We start from the raw sequence: 19057 nt of genomic DNA, 5'->3' as shown, positions 1-19057 counted from the left end.
TATTCCAAAGATGTTGAAAAGAAACCTTGTTCTATGGAGAAGGGAGCTTTTGTATAATATTAAAGTGAAGCTGATAGATAACAAGTTACTAAAGTTAATGATTAAATTAGCTGCTTATTTATATTGTAAGTGTCACACTCATGCTCATAAGATTTATTTGCCAGGCAACTACCAACAAATACCAACCTCTTGCGTCAAAGTCCTATCCAATGAACCATCATTTTTTATTTACAATCATATAAAATCACAAATAATAGTACGTCAGCAAGAAACCAAAGCAAGAACAAGAGCATAATATTCAATCCAACCATACTAAAAATGTTCTGGAATCGCTTATCTCCTTCTCTTCTGGTGCTACAGCACGGGATGGACCTTAGCCGTTATCAATTTTGTTGTCTTCCTCTTCTTCTGTTGATTACTCCTAGTTCTCACCAGTATTTCTGGATGCCATCAAACTATCAAAATCGTGGTATTTTGATTTAATGCAAACACTTCGATAGGCTCACTTTTTATTACTTCAAACTTTTTTCTACACTCATTTATAAATAAATAAATACTCATTTTGTTTATTATAGCAAAGTATGTATGGAGGTCAGCCGCCCCCACAAGCTCCGCCATATGCCGGCCCACCTCCACATTTGAGAGGACCTCCCCACGCCACCACCCCACATTTAATTGGTTAGTCTACACTCTTTTTCAATACCACTTTGACCAATGTACAGCATATTTTTATTTATTTTGGTAACCCATATTACATAGATATCTAGATAATGTGTTGAAGCTCATCTGTTTTAATTGATTTTAACATATGATGAGTATCTTTTGCATATTGTTACAAGATCAACTGTCTACTCATGTAGCATTGTAAAATAATGAGTATCGACACATTGTTTACTTCTCCATATACATATTGTATAATGTAATAATGCAACAATAAAGTTTATTATGATCATTTGATTCACTAATAGTTGAGTATTCTCATAGTGAACCATTCAGGTTTAAAGTCATAGAAAAAAAATACTGTCTCACATTCTAGTAGTAGCGTTTACTATATAACGGAACTTGGCATCTGTGCCCACACTTCTGTATCACTATGTCTATGTTGTGTGAGTGCGAGTGATAAGTTTTGTCTAGTATATAAACGCGGCTGCGGGAATAGGCTTGCATGATGGCAAAAAATCCCAAGTGATTCTATGACTAAACAAACAGAGAAATATTATTTGTCAGACCTTGCACACAGAAACTTGAGGTGACCTCAGATAGCCAACTTTATCCATTCAACTATGTTAACCATCCACAAAACACATTTTATTTTATGCACTGATACACACAGAGTTGACTAAACATTGTTGGTTAACCGTTGAATTGGCAGGTGCTTGGCAGCGTTGTCACTTTCGGCAATCTTTTATATATATTCACCGCCGCTAGTCTGTAAATGCACCAAATTCGTATTGATTTGTTGTGTGTGCTGTTTTTGGCTATAGTTCATACATTTCCCACCGCCGACAATGCCCATGAGTGTAATAACATTATTTTATAGTAGAGGTTGAGAAATATCCTTTCAAAAATTAGATATTAGTGTAACGGCATGTTTCCACCATATTTACAGCAAATATTTCTTATTTTTCTAATCACACATTTTTGATCAATGATGCTTAGTCGGTTTAAGTGTTTGACATTTTGATTCTATGGAATAAATCACTCATGTGTGCGCGCTATCTGGAAAGCAATTTGGTTGACTTTTCAGTAGTTCAGATTTTGTTGGGGTCGCCTCGAATGTCTGCGTGCGGGATTGCATAAAATATGTAACCTAATATGTATATTGGTATTGCTATAATCTTGAATTATTATGCCTTTGTAGACTTAGCTGGAAGTCGTGAACAAAGAGGATCTGCGTTTGAATTGTACAGAAAACCACAGCACATACATAATATAAGGTTAGTTGGCAATTCGAAGGTTTCATTAGATAGTTTATGTATTATATAAATTGATTATGTCACATAAATCACCCATTATTCTAAAAAGCTACTTAATTCCAATATTTATTTTGTGTATTATTAATATTGAATCATTCAATTTTATTCATCTCACTTTTAAATAATAAATTTTATTATATCTTAAATGAACATTTAAAAATCTTTTGAAAAGTCAAAACCAAAAAGAAAATTGATGCATATAAATGTTCTGAAGCTTTAATTTTCATTGATTAAGAGGCCATCCATGGACTGAAACCGCATTCGGTTTAGATCCGTGTGCCATACTAAACTTATGATTTTTGTTCATGAAAATATATTTTCACTAAATTTGTAAGTGAAAGTGTATGGTATAAACGAATACGATCAGATGCTTATAATATACTTTGTGGAAATATATTTCCATGACCAGAAAATATAAGCTTAGTATAGCACACGGTTCTAAACCGCATACAGTTTCAGTCCATGGATGGCCTATAAATTTGTTATCCATATAATATCTGACGACTGTTCAAAGAAAGCATATGCATGTGAAATTATCTTCACCTGATCATGCGTCCATGTGGATGCATCCAGTGATCACTTCATCAATCCATAATAGCATTCGATTTGGTTGGAATCATGAATGTCCATATACCATATTATATGACATCAAGCCTTAAGGGGGAGACGGGGTCTGATATAATATGATGGTTTGTGACGATTGGGAATAGGGAATTATAGAAAATGTGATGTCACAAAACCAATGAAATATAAAATTCCTTTCTGAGAATTAAATATTTCGCATACTCAAATCGATCATTTCAACGAGTTTCATTTTGACAAATGGGGGGTGAGTAAAAGATTTTTTAATGAAGTGTGACTGTGGTGGGAGGTCCAAAAATACCGAAAATATTATGACAATATGTATGGACCAGCTGAAACCAGAACTTTGATTTTCAGTTTTATTAATAACTGGCCAGTTCATATTATGATGTCCTGCAAAAAGTCATTAGATATTATAATGGATGGCAAATTCTTCAAACCTCTTATGTTGTCATTAATCTCCATTGTTTTAAAATATTGCATGCTTTATTATTTATTCATAGGCCCTTACATTGCTCTAACATGCAAACACTCATTGCTTAAAACAACTAACAAACACTTTGGGACATCGTTAGTTTAGCAGCGCTCGTTGTAATTTTGCTGTCCACATAATAATGATATTATTATATTTAATGTACGAATCAGTGTATTCATTCGTTTACTTACAATACTGTTGGTATAATCCTTGTTGGGATGATCTCTCTTTATGTTGGCTTCACTTGGTGGTTTTTTTTTTATATTCTTATGTTTAACATAATTTTGCACATTATTTATTTCGAGCGGGTTTTGGCTGATGTGTCTGCATCTTAGTGCATTTGAAATCGTTTTATTTCTTTCATTCGTTTGATGTTTTTCAATCTGAAACGGGTCTATAAAAATAGGATGTACATGTTTGGAAATTAACAATTAATTTGCCGAGGACTTCCAGAAGTCAAAATCACTCATAAATATGTTTATTTTTTAATTGTAGTATTTGCAATCGATGATTAGGATTAAAATCATGGATAATTTCTTACGATTTGACTTTACTGGACTGTTATCTATGATATGGCCGAGTTTGATTAAAAAAGTAATTATCCGAATACGCAGCCAAATCAATTTTAAATCAAAATAATTCACATAAAGATTCCTGTTGATTATATTATTATTGTCTGTTCAATGATTCCTGACCTGTACATCTTATCCAATAAAATTGTCAGAATTATCCATACAAATTGTTATATTCACGTGATTTTTATTGCACATTATTAATTGTCGCAGTAAAGAGATATGATTTTATATGGAGATATCTGAAAAGTGTTTGTTTGGGTTTAATCCTGTAGCCCGGCCGATGACATGATGACGGAGATTGTCGACAATGAGGCCAACGTCACGCCCAAACCGAAAAAGAAACTTTCCAAAAAATCTTCCTTCCTACGGAGCATAACCCTGGACTTGTTTAGGTCCAAATCGTTCAAAAAATCTTCCAAACACAAGTCGATGTGCGAGGAAACAGAAACAAAATCAAAACCCGTATTACGAAGAGAAAAATCCGATTTAACTTCGGCCGAACTAGACTCCGGTCGAAACAGATCGAAAGGCTTGTTCCGCAGCAACTCCTCCTGTGACAAAAGGGTCCCCCCCCTCAAACCGATACTTAAAAGACAGAGCTCCTTTAGCGAACAGAATCGAATGAATACTAACACAGGTGAACCCAATCAAAGATTGTTGGAAGCTGTTAATCTTCGAAGACAAAATTCTTTGTGTGATATGGAAACAGAGCCAAAAGTAAAGCCTGTTTTACGTCGACAAAACTCGTTAATTGATTACAACCGCAGGGGAGGTGTGTACGGTCACCAATTCAAACATTTTAATATGATCACGGCAATTGATCCCCTGTACCAACGGAAATCAGAAATCAAACATGAACCGTTTTATCCAAAACCTCAGTCGATCGCGGGGGGCGAACCTATTTTTCAGTCCAAGACTGAAGCTATCTATGGTATTGTCCCGAAACCTGAAAGGACTTACGCAACCAGATCCGATATTATGTCCGGTGTAGAACCGACTTATGCAAGCAGGCGAGAAGTTATAATGAGACAGACACAATGCCCTTATGCGTCTCGGCAAGAAGTCATTAATCAGCAATTAATGTTGACTTCCATTGAGGATAATAGATTGCAGCGATCGCATGAAACTGCTTATTCTTGTAAGGAAGAATTGACTCGAGCGAGGACGCCAGAAACTAAAAGTGAAATATCTAGTTATCGCGATCCTACCTATGCTTCCAGGCAGGAATGTTGTGGGGATAAATCTAGAGACAGTCCGTATGGGAAGGTTAGCCGTGCGCACTCAGAATCTCCTTACGGCAACAGGGATGATATTCAGAGACAAAGATTTTCACCGCCAAGTATTTACGCGTCGAAAGAAGAAATGCTGAGACAGAGACTGGCATCTGAAAATCCGTACGGTACTAAAGAAGATATGCTGAAGCAAAGATTAACGGGTGAGAGTCCATACGCTTCACAAAAAGATATGATGAAGCAACGTATCTGTTCCGAAAGTCCCTATTCCAATAATGACAATATGTTACGGCAACGATTATCACCTGAATGTATATATAAGAGCAAGCAAGAGATGCTCAAACAGAGAATGTGCACTGAAAGTCCTTACGGGACTAGGGACCAGATAACCGCCGTTAGGCTCACGCCTCTTAATGCCAGTCAATCGGTTCATAGTAGATTGTCAGCTGAAAATCCGTATTCGACTGACGTTGAAGTGAGACGAAACAGGCACTGCTCTGAATCATCGTATTCATCCCGAGATGAAATGAGTCAGCTCCGCCCTCATTCCGACAGCGTTTACTCCACAAGGGAAAAATCTGCTGTTACACGATCATTTAATGAAAATACTTACGGCTGCAGGTTAGAAGCTATCAAACAGAGATATGATGATAATGTTAATAATTCTATTAAAGCAAATTTTGATGATCAATCCACTTTAGTTGATAATTTTGCAACATTGCGGATCGGTGAAAGTCCATACGCTACCAGATCAGAATTATTAATGGAGAAACGATCCACACCTAGCGGTGAAAATATCTACACTCCTAAGTTACACGTCAAACCTTTGATAGATCATCACGCATCCATGGATCATTATGGTAATAATTGTTCAAGTCAAGCTCCGTGCACGTGTGAACATATTTCATCATCTGTTCAACATCCCTGTTCGACAAATGAACCGATTGAAAGTTCTTATGTCACGAGACAAGAGATACTTAATCAAAAAGCTGCACTTCTCGCCAGTAAAGAAGGAAATAAACTCGTTGAAGATAAATTTGAAGTAATCAGACTTCGTAACCAAGCAAAGAAAGAAAAAATATATCAGTCCAGGAGAGAGATAGCCGCCGCAATGGAAGGAAACTGCGCCCGTGAACCAATATATGTCTCCAAACGAGATATCAAAGACACCACAATATACGAATCGCATAGTGAAGTGAAAGATCAGAATAATTCTTTAAAGAAAAACGATTCTGATATGCGGCGAAGTCCATATGATTTAAGTGATGTGGCACACTTGTCTAGGCGGGAATCACTTTACCAATCCAAGCAGGAAGCTCTCTCTCAGAGTAATAATCTTAGCTTGAAGCATCCCGGAATAGATTTCGATGCCCTCAGAATCAATCAGCCGAAAACTGATAACGAGAAACAGTGCAACTTGGCTATCGAAGCGAATATCTTAAAAGGTGAACCGATATATCAACCGAGATTGCCTGTCAAAGCTACTTACGTATCTGAAGAAATAGATCCGAAAATGCCCGCTTATAACTCAGCCGCATCGATGGAAACACATTATGAATCCGAATGCAGCATGCAGTTTGATATAAAGCCCCAGAGTACGCCGTATACATCTCAAGACTTGGAACGAAACGCAAATAACGATACGTTTCCAGTTTTCAAATGCAACAATAGATCGGGAAGATTCGGTGACAGCAGCAGCGAAGGTCAGAATGATACTACCATAATCTCTGGTCCCTTGCACATAGATATGGATCTGTTAGCCGTGGGGCAGAAGGGCAAAGTCGGTGGCCCCGACGGGCCGTGCACGACTTGGGGGATATTTGACAACGAGGGCGGCGAACTGGAGGACAGGGCGTGGGGCGTCTCCCTCCTCATTCCGCCGGACGCCATCTTGCCGGGGGTCAAGCAGAAGATTTACTTTACAGTGACGGACCCCCGCCTTAGCAAATGCGTCGGAGGCCCGCCCATTGATATGGACAAGGGTAAATAGCTCAGCAATGAATTTGAATTCACAACACATGCACGAATAGCGAGAGCACTTTCTCTTTAGTCATGCATGATAGTTATGTAGAAGACGCTGGCAACGATACTCTTTTCTTAATGCACACGTTACTTTTACAGATATGAACGTCAGATGGTCTGCACTAATTTATTTAGTAGTACATGGCATACATATTTATAGTTTCTCTTTTAGTAGGTATTGAGATGTATTTTTCTTAATCATGAATTTGTTTTAAGCAATGTATAATGTGTTGATTCAAGTAGTTTAAAAAATGCTTTCTACCATTCATTCATGCTTGGTAAACTACTTTGGTGCATGGTTGTAGTTTGTAGTATGCTAGCTAGCCTTTTGGAGAGCAATAGATATTGTCTTTGTTTGTATATACCCACATTCCGTGTATAGTGTGTATCAAGCTTTATAACAATTCTTATTAAGCAAAAAATTCAGACATTAATACTAGTGGGTTGTTATTGTGTGTTCTTCCTCTTTCTTTTCTTGATGTTTCGGGCACGCTACAGAGGCCATTCTCAAAAGCTGAGATAGGATGATTATCTTGAGAATGGCCTTTTCAACGAGCCCGAAACGTCGAGTAAAGAAGAAGGAAGAACACACAGTGGCAACCCAAAAATCTATTACGAGAGTCCTAAATAAAATAGTGTTGAGTTAATGTACCCATCGAAAATTTTGAATTCCATTGCTTTCAGTAAAAAAAGGCACATTATCTCATAATCGCTTCTGTTGCATTTTTACCTTCATACCTATACCTACACATATTTAATATTCAAAATTAAAGTTCAAAATATCAACCAAGTACCTACATAATTTTCTGAATCTACGTGATTTTAAATTATTTTATTTTTTATCACTTAATTGCCTGAAGAGCCGGGTCAGGCCCACTACGCCACTAAAGTTGTAATAATATTGAGATGCACGTCGCGTACTGTCGCGCTGTCATGGCGACAAATTTAGTCTATGGTTTCGTCGTTTTGCAGAATATTTTCAACCATCACCACATCTGTAAATTCAATGATATAGAGTGCCAAATCCAATGTATTAGTATTTTGAATTATTATTCATTATTCATGCTAATTTCAATTAATTTTAATAGTTTATATGTGTGCATACGCTAAAATTACTTGCGAATTTTCATAGATAATATTTTGAACAGAACCCAACCTGCAGACCATAGATAATAGTTTTCTTATATTGCAGTGCCAACCGCTAAAACCAAAAAACACGCGATTTTGACATGAGTCGAAAATGTGTAGGCTTGTAGAAAATGATAAAAGACGTTCATTCAGTCATGCAGGTGTCGATGCAGTGCGGTACAATGTGAGGTGACCTCATTGTTGTTCTGGTGATTTCAGCAGATTTTACTAACTGACAATGTTCATTTAAAGGTTCAAAATGTGCTACGGGATGGGAGTATCAGTCTGATAACATTTTTAATACCAAGAAAAACGACGTTAGACATTTTTTTCCTGTAGCGGCAGCTTACTGTAACGTCACGTGATAGTCCGCGGCGTGCATCTCAATATTAACTTAATAAACATTTTTTTACTGCTTGTAGCTAAGAAAATAAAAATATTTGCTGAAACTAAATAATTAGCTACATTATTATTTTTGTTAACACATTTTTAGCATTGTTTTTTCCTGTAAAAACTTTCAATTGAAAATTATACGGGAAAAATATAAGCTAGTGTGAATTCAATGATATTATTACTTCCAGATTATTAAAGCTAGAATTTTGAACAATTGGAATAGTTACCAATCTAATCAAAAAATTTCATAATTATCTATTGTTTGCATGAAGTATCTTTTCAGATACATAATATTGTGTTTAATATGCTTGATTATTTCCATGATATATAGTGTTTTCTTGAATTAGTTTGCTTTGTAGAAATTAATCATGCTTACTTTTGAGTTTTATTAAATCTTAAATTTAATATTCAATCACAAATCTGTGAAATCTTGAAAAATTAAACTATTTATTTGGTGTAATTTGATGATTGACAAATCAGGGGTTGAAGTTTTTTGGGTATTACCCAAATTTATGATATTAACCCCAGCTTCATGTAAAAAAAAAACAAGCAAACCTGTTGTCTTTAAAATGAAGAATAAAATTCTCACAACTGCAATAATTAATTAAAAACAGTTTTATAATCACATTTTCTGTTACATAGGAATAGCGCACTATAACAATAAAAACAATTGAAGAACTGCGGCGTTTCATTCAATCTCCAAAAATGCTGTTTCATTTTTGACATCAAATAACAATGATATCAGGACATTTTTATGTCAGAGCAACTTGGATACCGTCTTTGAGATCAAACCCAATTCTTGTACATTGTTTTCAAGTTCATAATGGTAGAAAATCCTTGTTCGCCAAAATAGGTTGTTGCAGCACCTTTGTCAAGTTTTTTGAATAGTTTTCCCTCAAATTTTCACGCTTACCCCGTTTGTATACTTTGCAAAATAGTGGCAGATATCACGAATTATTTTTTTATTGCTTTGTAAGATAACCGCTGAAGTCTTAAAAATGTTTACAGTACCTATATATACTTTATTTTGTAGTAAGCAAAACTATACATTTTAAATTTAATAATTTCACAGGTGAAGCACTCCTGTCTCCGCTGGTGATGTGCGGACCCCAAGGCTTGGGATTCGCTCGGCCGGTGACCCTCCGGTTGCCGCACTGTGCCAACACCCTCCCGTCTCTGGGACTGACCATCAACGCCACCGACACCGAGCCACCGGGCACGGCACCAGCGTCATGGGATAATATTCTCCTGCCTGCCACCACCACTCTCAATACGGTCGCCGTTAAAGTAGACCACTTCTGAGTGACGATCAATATTTCACTGCCTTATAAAATAAAGACTTAAATTTGGTAAATTCATTATGCCATACGAATGAGTAGAAAAGAATAACATGTTGATGATTTGTAAACCTACAGTGAAAACTGGATAACTAACTTTTTTAATCTTGTAGTTATTTCATGATTTCTGCTTTCATCATTTTTAATAGCTACCTACTTATTTAATTAAATGCCAACAAAATTCTTTGTACAAATTAATTTATGTTATAACATTTTCAACAAATTAAATTTATTATAAATAGATAGGTATATATCGTCACTGTTCTGGCAGAAGACACTAATTCGAAAAAATGACATATTGAGTTAGTTATACTAAAATGTTCCTTTTTTCAAACTTTACCGTCTGGAAACCTTCTTAATAAATAAACAGTCTTTATTTTAAAGTCATCCTTTTTACGATTACTTAATAAACTCACGTGATAGACCATTTCAAACATTTTAACAACTTCAAAGTTAAATTACTCAAAACTAGTATTCTCCAGTTAGTGTGTTCTGCCAGAACAGAGACGATATAGTTAATTTGAAATCGTAGATGTCCTGATTCCTGATGATAGTTAATAATGTGACTTGAAGCTCGAGGCTTTATAGATAGATATCTAGTTTTCTTTGTATGTTGACATATTCATTTTTAAATTTAATCTTTAATGGTTTACATTTATTTATTTACATGTAAAAAAAATATCATCATTATGCCACATTGGTTACTATGTCAAATTAATGAATCTTTTTTTAAATAAGTCAAGCAGTGAATTTACTGACAAATAAAATATACCGACCATTGAATGATAGATTGTAGAACCGAATTTTGTATTGTGGGTGACACAAATTAATTAATTACAATTATTATTATGTGGATGTCACAATATTATACATACATTATTTAATATTCGTTTATATAGATCAAGTGTTGTTTTCACAAAACTGTCTTTGTATTCTATAAAAGTAAGTTGCTTGATCAATATTTTTGATTATAATCTTTGAGTTAAAAGTTTTACCAACAGATGGCATTCATTCTCAACTCTTTTTTTCTCTCTTGATTTGTCTATGATTATAATGTCACTAAACTCTCTAATTCGAATTGGTAATGAATTTGACGTATCATGATGGTGCATTTACCTTGATTTATTAATTTTTTATATTGATTTATAAATGTGTTGTAGGAGTCAATATTAATTAGTTTAACCTTTCTAACGCGGCAACTGACTTTAGTCAGCCTATACGCGCGAGTCATCCGCGCGTCAGCTGACTAAAGTCATTTCGATTTTCGTTTGCCTAGTACTCCTTTCGGCCAGGCGCGAATAATTCGAACATTGATTTAATTTATTCAGAAATCATCCTTCTCTTGACATCTGTCAATGGATAGCCTAAACTTTTGTTCTATCTAATTTAAATAAATATTTTTCGGGAGCGTGTCTTGAATAAAAAAATATCAGTCATCGGGCCAATTCAAATTTGCCGCGTATATAGTGTCTTATCGCTTCTTAGTGCATGTGCGTCGAAGACATTTGACTGACGTGTTTGTAACGATACGAGTTTGCGATATAATAAGTTATATTGTTTTTTAATGATTGAAAAACTATTTGGTGCGTAAACTGTTAAATAGAATATTCGAAATTTACATTGATCAAAGTGAATTTACAAAATATTTTTACAAAAGGAATGCTTTTGGAGATTGCATTCATTCGCCTATCTGCTATTATATTATCCGCGAGTAAATAGTTTCGGAAAATAATTTGAACAAGGTGTCATTTAAATATACCTAGGAGTCCGCGATTCAATATGTCTCTTTGTTTATCATTGATTAACATTTTTAAATACTATTTTCTGGTTATAGAATTAGGTGAAACAGACAAAAATTATTTATTTACCCTAGTTATCAGCCATTTATAAAGAAAAGACACGAACAATCAGATTCCCGTTCCCGCATAAATGCGGAAATTGTCGTATTACGCTACACCAGGTCCCGCGCTACTGAATTTTTATACACTGCGCGGCAAATCATCGTCTGCTGGTGTGAGACAGACACTTGAGAATTATTTTTTTCGTAACACTATTCAAAAGGGTTTGATTCATGACTACTATTTTTTTTTATGGAGAATTCTTCTTATATTTATAGTCGAAAATAACTCGAGTTACTTACTATCATGTCATTATAATAAAATAAGAGATTACCTATTCTAGTACCAGTGGGTCTATTCTATACTTATCGACCGCTAAAGTGATAAAGTAATAAATATTATCATACTTAGGGTAGGTTTGTATCAAAATGTTAGCACTTATTGTAACAATTACACGAAGTTGGTTTTTATTGTTGCAATAAGTGCTATATTTTAACAGCACCTATCTTGCTGCTGTTGAAATATCGCACTTATTGCAACAATAAAAACCAACTTCGTGTAATTGTTACAATAAGTGCTAATATTTTGATACAAACCTACCCTAAGTTTGATACTATTTATCACTTTAGTGTTCGATAAGTATAGAATAGACCCACAGGTTATTGAAGTAATATAATAAAAAAAAAAACAAATGAACTTGAAAATAAAATTGTGGTGACTATAAAGCATTTAGAAGTGCAAAAAGTGTTTGAAATTTAATATTTTACGAATTGTAATAGCCTAATAGGTATTCGAAAAATAAACCGTTTTGTTATAAACTATGTGTCATTCGATTCCATTCAGTTCGGGGTCAATGGTAGGTACAAACCAGGCACTGGTGGTAAGTACATTACTCTCAAATAGCCAGTAGTTCTCAAGGATGATTTATTTATACTCGACCTGCAGTGCTGCAATGTGTATGGGAGTTCAAATAAAAGTTACACAGTTTGAGATGTCCTGGATGCTATAAAAATGAGCTATTTATGACTGATATTTTTTTAACACACTCAACAAAAATGCTCATAAAAGTCATAAACCATATTATTATTCATTATGTGTATGACATATTTGTCGAAATCGTAGCCGTAGACTATAATACTGAACTGTTCTTACACTTGTTAATCTGTCATCGACGCATTAGTCCAGCACCATTTCGTAAGTGTCATGGCGCCGCTCGAGTAAGCCGGCATTTTTTCAATGAAGAAATCTTGTTCGTGATTTCTTATCAGTTTTAGGCGACGAATGTTTATTTTTAGAGTCACATAAAATATTAGGTTCTGTCATAATCATTTTTGAACTTGACTCCGATTTTTTACTACTCTATTTGTGTATGTTTGACTGACATTTATTACGATTTATTGATGCTTGAAATAACAACGCGCACTGTTGTACTAAGTCGGGATTCGTAACGCTTAGAAAGGGTTAACTAAAATATAAGATGGTTGACCCCCATACGGCCATACTTTATCATGAAATTCAATGCCTACTACAAGGACAAATGATCGCTCTGTTAATTGAGCCACGAAGCCATTTATATGTATAGTTAATGTCTTGATAACTATCATTATAACTTTAAGACTGTGGGTTAAAGAATTGTCCCCATTGATATTAAAATTGTAAAATATTATATAAAATCATGTGCTCAAATTTACACACAGTAGTTGCGTATTGAGCATTTTAACTGTATAAATAATTACATTATTATTTTTATGTTTGTAAAAGAACTTGTGTTTAAAATAATCTGAGCATTTCTAATGTGCCTTAATATTATTTTAAGACAGACAGTAATACCATTTTTGATTTATTATTTTACTTTTATTAAACATATATATTATAATATGTAGTTATACAATATTTTTAAATTGAATGAATCACTTTATGAGCTTCACTGATTCTATTTTATATATTTTAGAATTTTCACTTTATAATGTATGTAATGAATTTTATTCTATATACTTCAGTTCAGTGGGTACAAAATTGTATTGATGATAATGTAGAACTATTCTAATGAAAATTAAAGTTATTTAATCACAAATAAAGATACTTATTCCTTAAAATAAAATATTATCTTATAAAAATGTATAGTATCCAATCTCGTATCAATTATTTAGTTTATAATAATATAATGGTTATCATGCGTAATAGTTACACGCATTTACCCCAATGTTTAGAAATAAAAATAGTTTTATTAGAAACAAAAACGGTTTTAATTTTAAATTGAAAAACTGTAAAAAAATCTGATACTATGTATTTTAAGTTTATATAACAATTTGTTGGGCCCAGTGGCTGAGGTCGCATATCAAAAGATCTAGATAACAAATATACCTAGATACTTTTTATAAATCATTTTATATAATAATCAAATATGTTGGTATTTTTTTTAAGTTGTGTGACAATTATTATTAATCATTGTTTACCTAAATTACATTTGTTTTGACTTAAGCGAAAGATGGCAATTATTTTTATAATACAATTAAATATAAGCGAAAATCCGCAGAATCTCATTGTTGAATAATGATTATATAATTTAAATATTATAGGGGGCTTCCCATCGACTTAAAACAATATTTGTAATAAGAACCGTTACACAAATAAGTAGACATAGTATAAGTGATAATGTATTATGCAAAATTGTTTCTTTCGTATTGAATATATTTCTATCAATTATGTTTTTTTTATTATTTTATTACCTTCTGAGGAAAAAATCTGAGGAGCCATTTTAAAGGAATACGACTCTGTCTCCAAATTCAATTGCAAATCCGGCTCCATTTCCGAATCCTACCCCAACTCCCAATTATTAAGAATAAAAAAAAATCCATAGAAAATACCTGCTGATAATCATAAATCAACATAATATTTTCCAATATGACATCATCTCTGCAAAAAATACAATAAAACACAACACTGACCCCACTTGTCTTCAAATCAAAACTGGAAATGAAACCAGAACCGAACCATGAAACCTTGAGATTATCTCAGTTATTTTAGATTCGGAACTGGAACTGTTGATGTCAAATATCAAACTCTGACCCCTTAACTTTTCCTATCTATGCCTCACGATATTACTATGGCATATCTGACAGGGTGCAGATTTTTAAAGACACGTTGAATGTAGAGCAAAGCTCTTACTAAAATCGCTATATATTTCATAATTATTCAAACAGATGTCACTGTGTGCTTAATTTTTTGGATTATGCAAATCAATCGACAGTGGCTAGAGTAATTTGAGTTTAAAAGTCGGATGAGATAACTCGTGAAATTTGTATGTGTTGATCACGGCCTCATAAAGCGAGAAAACCCGCTTCAGGGTTCCGGAGATTTCATTGCTGTATTATTTTTTTGGTCACATGATGGAGCCAGTTTCTCCAAAAACTAGGAATTTATAATATGTTAGGTAGGTACCTATTACACATTCCGAAGAAATCTTTTATATATTTTTTTAATAATGTGGTTGAATACTTACAAATTGTTGTGTCCATCACTTAGTAAGAATATCTTGAAAATAGTAAAGACATGCACCTTCTGGTATTTGAAATCAAATATATATATATAAATAAAACTAGGTAGGTATAATTAGGCTAGGTAAGTTAATTAGGTTTAGAATATAAGTTTTTTAATGAACCAGAACCGAACCCTGGAACTGGGGTTCTAATTTTTTGACTAGATGTAACTGAGTCCCACTAGATTTTTCCTCTGGCAGAAACGGCTTGGGCGTAAACAACCATGTTCTGAATTAAGGGTTCTGGTCTCGGTTCCGGTTCCAAAATATTTAATGGTTTTTGAGATTTGGATCCGGTTCCATTTTCAGCTCTACTTTAAATCTCTTTTAATTACCGAGATTTTCAATTCTGCAAGTATGGGGTAGGTATTTTCGTTCAATGGGTCGGGTGGTTAGAAGAAACAAATGAAAAACCACAAGAAAATTTTACATTTGTTAATACTATTTTGATTTAAGTTTCGCAAACTGCAACACGAAAAAGATTTTAGGAATTACGCAACATGGATTTTTTTTCGTCACTCATCAGGGTCTGGCACAGTGTTTACGATCACGTCAATGCCAAAAATACTATAATTTAATATTTCCGTTGTAGGAAGTAAGCTTTTTGGAAACTGAAATAAAGTGAAAAAAAGAATATTATATATTTACCTACCTAGATGTTACGGTCACAAGAAAAAAGTCTCAAATCTGAATAGAACAATAATACTTATACGGTATAAGGCAGGGTTGGTGAACCTTTTTATGTACGCGTGCTAAAATTTCCCAAATATAATTTTTCAACTGTCTGACGTGCCGAGCAGTTTTTCATGAAGAAAAAATAGTTTTTAAATTTTTTTTTACTTAAATGTTCTTGATACCACTCACAGAACATAGCACACATAGCTTTATCACTTTTTTCAATTATGCTATACATTTCGGTCCACCAATTTTGAAACTGTCTGCCAGAATTACTTACTACTACTAGCTTCACCAAGTTTTTGCTTGTTATTTGGTGCAGTCATGGGTGCCGGCAGCGTCGTGCAAGGTGGTGCAAATGCTTGGTTCAAAAAAAATTGTGGAAATAGTCCTGGTTGTTATACTTTAGGTATGAATTACTAGTCACTTAAGCGGTACCTACCGTTATATTAAGGTTTAGGTAAGTGAATGTCGAAGAGATAAGGGACTGTGGGGTGCCTGCAAATTATAAACTGCGATGTCTAAGCGAAATATCCAACATTTGGTGTAATAAGAATATGAGTTTTCTTACATGCACCACCTTACACAAAATGCTGGCGGCGCCCATGGGTGCAGTAATTTTTTGTGGGTAGAAATGAAATTATTTGTTAATGTATTAATTAATTTGGTTCTTATCGCATAAATTGACACGAGAATTGCTCCGATCAGATGAGGCATTCTCTCGCTACAGTGGTCTCAAGCATCCTAAATCGGTTAAAATTAGAGGTTCGCGGCGCGGCATCCTCCGCCGCCTGATGAGGTTAGTGTGATAATATTATTTGTGACACATAAAGTCTAAGGACCGACCTATGTAATTATATTTACATAAAACGTAATGCTTATTCTTGAAGAGTATTTGCCTGCTATTTTGTATACAAAGTGATGTCATTTATCTGTACGTTAGACTCGTTAGAGGATAAACCACGGAAGTCCAGTTTTTACCGTTTCTGAGTTAAATATGCAGAAAATTTTATTTTATTTCATTACACAAATGAATGAAACACTGAAGTCCATAAGTAGTAAATTAACCAATATAGCTAATTAAAAAATCACTGAAGTCCAATTCACTTTAGTGCATAAACAACGGGTGTCCTTTTTACGATGTTTATGCTCTAAGAAAAATATTAATAAACCACTATAATAATTCCATAAACACGGAATCTAACAAACGTTAGGTAGGTATGTATTATTATCTATACTATAATTTTCGTTTTTCTTTGTACAAATCCACACGCGGAGTCGGATTTCGACAAAATTTGGACAGTAGACGGAGACCGATGATCCGGAGTGCGTGGTTGGGGTCTCGAATTTCAGATTTAACCCGTTGCACCCCGGGGACAGTTTTACGGTTTTTCCGGAAAAAAAGTCGCCGCGTACAAGGCCTTGAAACGCGGAAGTTAATGCTGCAACCCCCATTTTTTATTGAAAATGTCGCTAGAATGTGTACATTTAAAAAAATATTGGCGTTTATTTCAGCTTGATCGGAGGTCAAATGGCAAAGTTAGATGCAAATGACATGTTACGCGTAGATCGGAATGCTTCACTCACGGACAATAACTGTATGTAGTGGCATCAGAGCCGGAGTGCGTGGTCGGGGTCCCAAATTTCAGTATTAACCCGTTGCACCCCGGGGACGCATCAGAGCCGGAGTGAGTGGTCAGGGTCTCGAATTTCAGTTTTAACCCGTTGCACCCCGGGGCAGTTTTACAATAATAAATTGAATTTGTACTAGGTACTTTTTAAGATATTTAAATGCAATAAATGTACAAAAAAATAAAAATCTAAAATATTATATTTTTTTACTTTTTTAAATTCAATCCTTTGCACTCTACGTAACTCCCGGGCAGCGCCGGGTGATACAGCTAGTTATAAAGGGTGTTTTTTTTAGAGGTATAGAACTTTAAGCTGGCAGCACTTTTTTAATTGACGGCCATTTTGTCAGCTGTTAAGTGATTTATGTTTAGTTTGGTTTGGCATTTCAACATGAATAGACTGACGCCTGAACAACGCTTCCAAATTGTGAAAATTTATTTTAAAACAAGATTGCCGTTGATCCCGATTTTCATAAGCAAATTTTGTTTAGCGATGAAGCTCACTTTTGGTTGAATGGATACGTCAATAAACAAAACTGCCGTATTTGGAGTGACGATAATCCTCAGGTGTATGTTGAGACACCGTTACATCCAGAAAAATTGACTGTTTGGTGTGCTTTATGGGCTGGTGGAATAATTGGTCCGTACTTCTTTAAAAACGATGCTGGCCAGAACGTTACAGTCAATGGTGACCGCTATAGAGCCATGATTACTGACTTTTTCGTTCATCAATTGAACAACCATGATGTGCAGGAGCTGTGGTTTCAACAAGACGGCGCAACATGTCACACAGCTCGTGCCACAATTGATTTATTGAAGGAAACGTTTGGTAACCGCATAGTTTCACGTTTCGGACCCGTGAATTGGCTATGGATATGTGAAGTCGCTAGTCTACGCCGATAAGTCCGAAACGATTGACCACTTGGAGGACAACATTCGCCGCGTTATTGCCGATATACGGCCACAAATGTTGGAAAAAGTCATCGAAAATTGGACCTCCAGATTAGACTACGTCCGAGCCAGCCGTGGCGGTCATATGCCAGAAGTCATATTTAAATTATAATGCCAGAAGAGCATCTTTCGAATAAAGTAAATTTCATGTCAATATAAAAAGTCATCTTTGTTTTATTCCATTTCAAAGTTCTATACCTCTAAAAAAAACATCCTTTACATAAAAATAAGTTTTACAAAAATGTTTGATTTATTCTTCAAAGAATATAACCACATGAATGAACCCAAAATTGTGGCTCTATCGCCATATACCTATTCAAATGGATTTTCAATTAAATAAAATAAAAATTTAATTCGGGTTTCATTTGCCAAACAATGATACCTGTGACGCCTGCGATAACCCTAAGATGAGTCTTAAAGATGTTAATATTTATTTTGAAGAAAAAGAAATTCAAAGACATACAGGAAGCAACTGCAATTAAATAAGATTGATAAAACTCTTGCAAAAGAAAAATTTATCACTATGAAAGTACGAGTCGGAGAAGTGTTTACCTACTCCATATAGTTTCCATCTGAGAAAATTGTGGACTCTGAATTTTACAATTTAGGTACGATGATGTAAGTGGTGAGACGCAGCACTGATATGGATGAAATAAAAAGTGGAAGTGGTGGCAATAAGGTCAGCTGCTGCTTGATGAAATGGG

General features: G+C 34.5%; 1 protein-coding gene across 6 annotated transcripts in view; it reads left to right on the top strand.

The window, feature by feature from the left end:
* The window catches only part of pyd (zonula occludens-like protein polychaetoid), a 210948-nt gene extending 201125 nt beyond the window's left edge, over positions 1-9823 (top strand). For 5 of the 6 annotated variants that reach the window (XM_085957307.1, XM_085957305.1, XM_085957306.1 and 2 more), the window contains 4 exons: positions 576-678; positions 1862-1937; positions 3881-6822; positions 9456-9823. In XM_085957307.1, coding sequence (XP_085813433.1) covers positions 576-678; positions 1862-1937; positions 3881-6822; positions 9456-9685 — 3351 coding nt within the window. In that variant the 3' untranslated portion in view covers positions 9686-9823. The remainder of the gene's footprint in view (positions 1-575; positions 679-1861; positions 1938-3880; positions 6823-9455) is intronic. The other variant, XM_085957311.1, reaches the window with a different exon arrangement.
* The last annotated feature ends 9234 nt before the right edge of the window (positions 9824-19057 follow it).

This window comes from Rhyacophila brunnea, unplaced genomic scaffold (assembly GCF_057557595.1).
Source record: "Rhyacophila brunnea isolate RB1 unplaced genomic scaffold, BYU_Rbru_1.0 scaffold_6, whole genome shotgun sequence".
NCBI classification, from domain to species: Eukaryota; Metazoa; Arthropoda; class Insecta; order Trichoptera; family Rhyacophilidae; genus Rhyacophila; species Rhyacophila brunnea.
This window is presented reverse-complemented; position numbering and strand designations above follow the sequence as displayed.